The 2,707-nt window shown below is 35.3% G+C and overlaps 3 protein-coding genes across 3 annotated transcripts; 2 read left to right on the top strand and 1 right to left on the bottom strand.

Annotated features, from left to right (window-relative positions):
• Positions 1-449: 449 nt before the first annotated feature.
• Tsp_11112 (conserved hypothetical protein) lies at positions 450-518 on the top strand (the record flags this gene model as incomplete). Its single annotated transcript, XM_003381963.1, has 1 exon — positions 450-518. A coding segment is annotated over one exon (69 nt), but the record flags the coding sequence as incomplete, so codon positions are not given.
• Positions 519-1,061: 543 nt separating this feature from the next.
• Tsp_11113 (conserved hypothetical protein) lies at positions 1,062-1,651 on the top strand. Its single transcript, XM_003381964.1, has 2 exons — positions 1,062-1,193; positions 1,343-1,651. The coding sequence occupies exons 1-2, from the start codon at positions 1,062-1,064 to the stop codon at positions 1,649-1,651; spliced, it is 441 nt and encodes a 146-aa protein (XP_003382012.1).
• Positions 1,652-1,853: 202 nt separating this feature from the next.
• On the bottom strand, positions 1,854-2,278 carry Tsp_11114a (hypothetical protein; the record flags this gene model as incomplete). Its single annotated transcript, XM_003381965.1, has 2 exons — positions 1,854-1,904; positions 2,231-2,278. Coding segments are annotated over 2 exons (99 nt in total), but the record flags the coding sequence as incomplete, so codon positions are not given.
• Between the last annotated feature and the right edge of the window lie 429 nt (positions 2,279-2,707).

The raw sequence follows: 2,707 nt of genomic DNA on the forward strand, positions 1-2,707 counted from the left end.
ATACTAAGGAAAAGTCACCAAGTGATAAATCGTCCTCAGCGCAGTTTAAATTAAAACCAGAACAAGCAACTGCTAATTTTGTTAGCATAAAATACTTTTCTGATTTTGCTTGCCGTTCTCTGAAATGTTTTCTCGTTGCAAACGAATTTTATCTTTAATCTTTCCAATGTTTCTTTAGCTCCTATTCACCAGAGTTATTGTTTTCCTTCGTATATTTTATTTATATAAAAAATTAAAAATCTGCAATATTATTTATAAATCAAAAAACAAATTTATTTATATATTTGGTGTGTAGTAGACTTGCAGGGTAATCGTACTACACTTTGTTATAGACAATTAGGTTCTACAACTAACTGTCTTCTTTCGCGGCTAAATTTGAATTTCACAAATCTCGCCTTTCGTATATGATAATCTCGAATATATTTTATTGAATATACAATCAAACACAGGCAAAGTACAAACGAAAAGGATCACACCAACAACTCTCTACACGATCTGATCGCAACTGTGCTTGTTAAGTTGTTGTTCTCTGGTTCAGTAACGACAACAGTTGCTTCTTTTCCCAGTAAACAACGGCAGTTGTTCCAATAAATCAGTCACAAATTTTGACAGAGTGACAGTTTGATAATGTAAGCTATTGGAGTTGGAATTTAGGTCAAGTCAGATTGAATATCTAAAAATATCACTCGAAACTTTCCGCATCGCAACTTATTGCTTTCCCGAGTTATCCGAATTACTTTCTGTTCTGTTCAGCATTTTCACAATGGCTGATATTCCTGTGCTGTGTCTTGTACCGAATCGTGGTGGCAGTATGGCCCTTGTTTTTGAAGGAAGATCATACAAATTGAAATAGACGGGCAAACAGAAGAAATGTTGGAGGTGTTCAAAGGTATGCGTTGAATGTACAGCATGCGTTCCTTGTTATTAACAATTACCTTATTTTGGTATAGGATAAAAAGGGCTGTAAGGGTGCAGTATAGACAGATTTAGAAGTTGCGGCCGTGATCAATCGAAAAGATCACGTTGAAACCTGACAGGTAGACGAGCATCTGGCATATAAAATGGAGAAGAAGGCACTTCTAAAAAAACGAAGTGCCGATGAAACGAAGCCCATCCCCGCAATATATGATGAAGAAGCCTCTGCCGCGTCAGCTGAGCCTTCTACATCCGGACAGTTTTCGGTTTTCAAGCGGGTGCGAGCCGCAATGTACAAACATCGGGCAAAGCGCTTCCCCAGACTTCCTGAACACCGGCATTCCTGAAACGCATTCCAATTCCTGAACACCTGCTTGAAGCAGGCACTACGGGTAATTTATTAGCCTTATTTCAATATCATCGGCAGGAGTGGATGACCGATGAAAGACTGCCGCTTTGGAATGTACATAATGTAAATATTAGGACGAATAACTACTTGGAAGGTTGGCACAATCGGCTCAACAGAAAAACGGCTAAAAGTCATAACGGGTTATATGAACTGCTCCAGCTCCTGATAGCGAAACAGGGTGTGATGGACACCCTGATTCAGCAAGTGCTATCAGGAAACGCTACCGTTGGTGACTTAAGATGGGTTAACAAGGGTTATGCTCAAAAGCAACGACAGTTTGCACGATATACGGGTGAATACACCAACGGTAGACGAATGCTACAGTAGTTCCTAGAAGCTTTAATGTATGTAACGCCGGAGCCGATTTAGTGCCGCCTTCAAAGTGGTGGCTTGTATTATATTTTTATTCTATTTTGTTGTGTTGTATTGTACTATATTATATTTGTATTGTATTGTATTGTATTACATTGTATTGTATTATTCTTTTTCGTCGTTTCTACTTTGTTAATATTGTTCACTGTTATGTTGTTTATTGTCGTTGTTGTTGACTGTTCTTTACTGTTGTTGTTGCTACTCTTGACTAGTGAAAAATAAAAATCACTATTTAACTTATTTTTGTATTGTTTTTTCTGAATTATTACTATCGCATTTGATATAACGTCACTTTTGTACAATCAAATATAGAAAAATGATAAAAATTATTGTTGAAAACGTTGATTACTAAAAAGTATAAACTTCACTAATAATATATTGGAAAAACAAAATTTCAATGAAAGATAAAACTTATAAATCTTGATTGAAACAATTTCCCAAATTAGGAATATTTTCATTATTAATGTTACGTCACCACTATTAAAGTTACGTTATGAAAACAAAAAATGACCTAGATAAACACGTTTATTTAACATCTCTTTGTTCAGTTATCTCTTCTTCAGACTGTTCATTTGTTGCTTTCTATATTTTTGTAGAATAATGCAATTAGATAATAAAGATATTTAATTTGTAAAGAACAAAACCGTCAATTCTATTTTTCATTTATTTCACTCCTCATGGTTATCATTAGCTTGGGATATTTTCCGTGTCGTAGGTTTGAGATGTGTTTTCGAATGATGAGAATAAATAATAATGAATTTCAGTTTGTATCTCAAAGAACCGACATAAGCCAATACACAAAGGAAGATGCCACACGCTCAAGTGCACAAATCATAATGACAAATACGGATTGTGAATAAACATAAAAACAAAGGCCTAAAGTAGCACATTATTAAAGTAATATAGCAGCCAATCCTTTTTTTCAACATAAAGAATAGTAGGTTGCCGCGGCACAGGGTATACACGGTTAGAAATGGACTTTTTCCACGTTATCGTTGTATTGCCCATAAA

This window comes from Trichinella spiralis (genome assembly GCF_000181795.1).
Source record: "Trichinella spiralis strain ISS 195 chromosome Unknown Scfld1, whole genome shotgun sequence".
Lineage (NCBI taxonomy): Eukaryota > Metazoa > Nematoda > Enoplea > Trichinellida > Trichinellidae > Trichinella > Trichinella spiralis.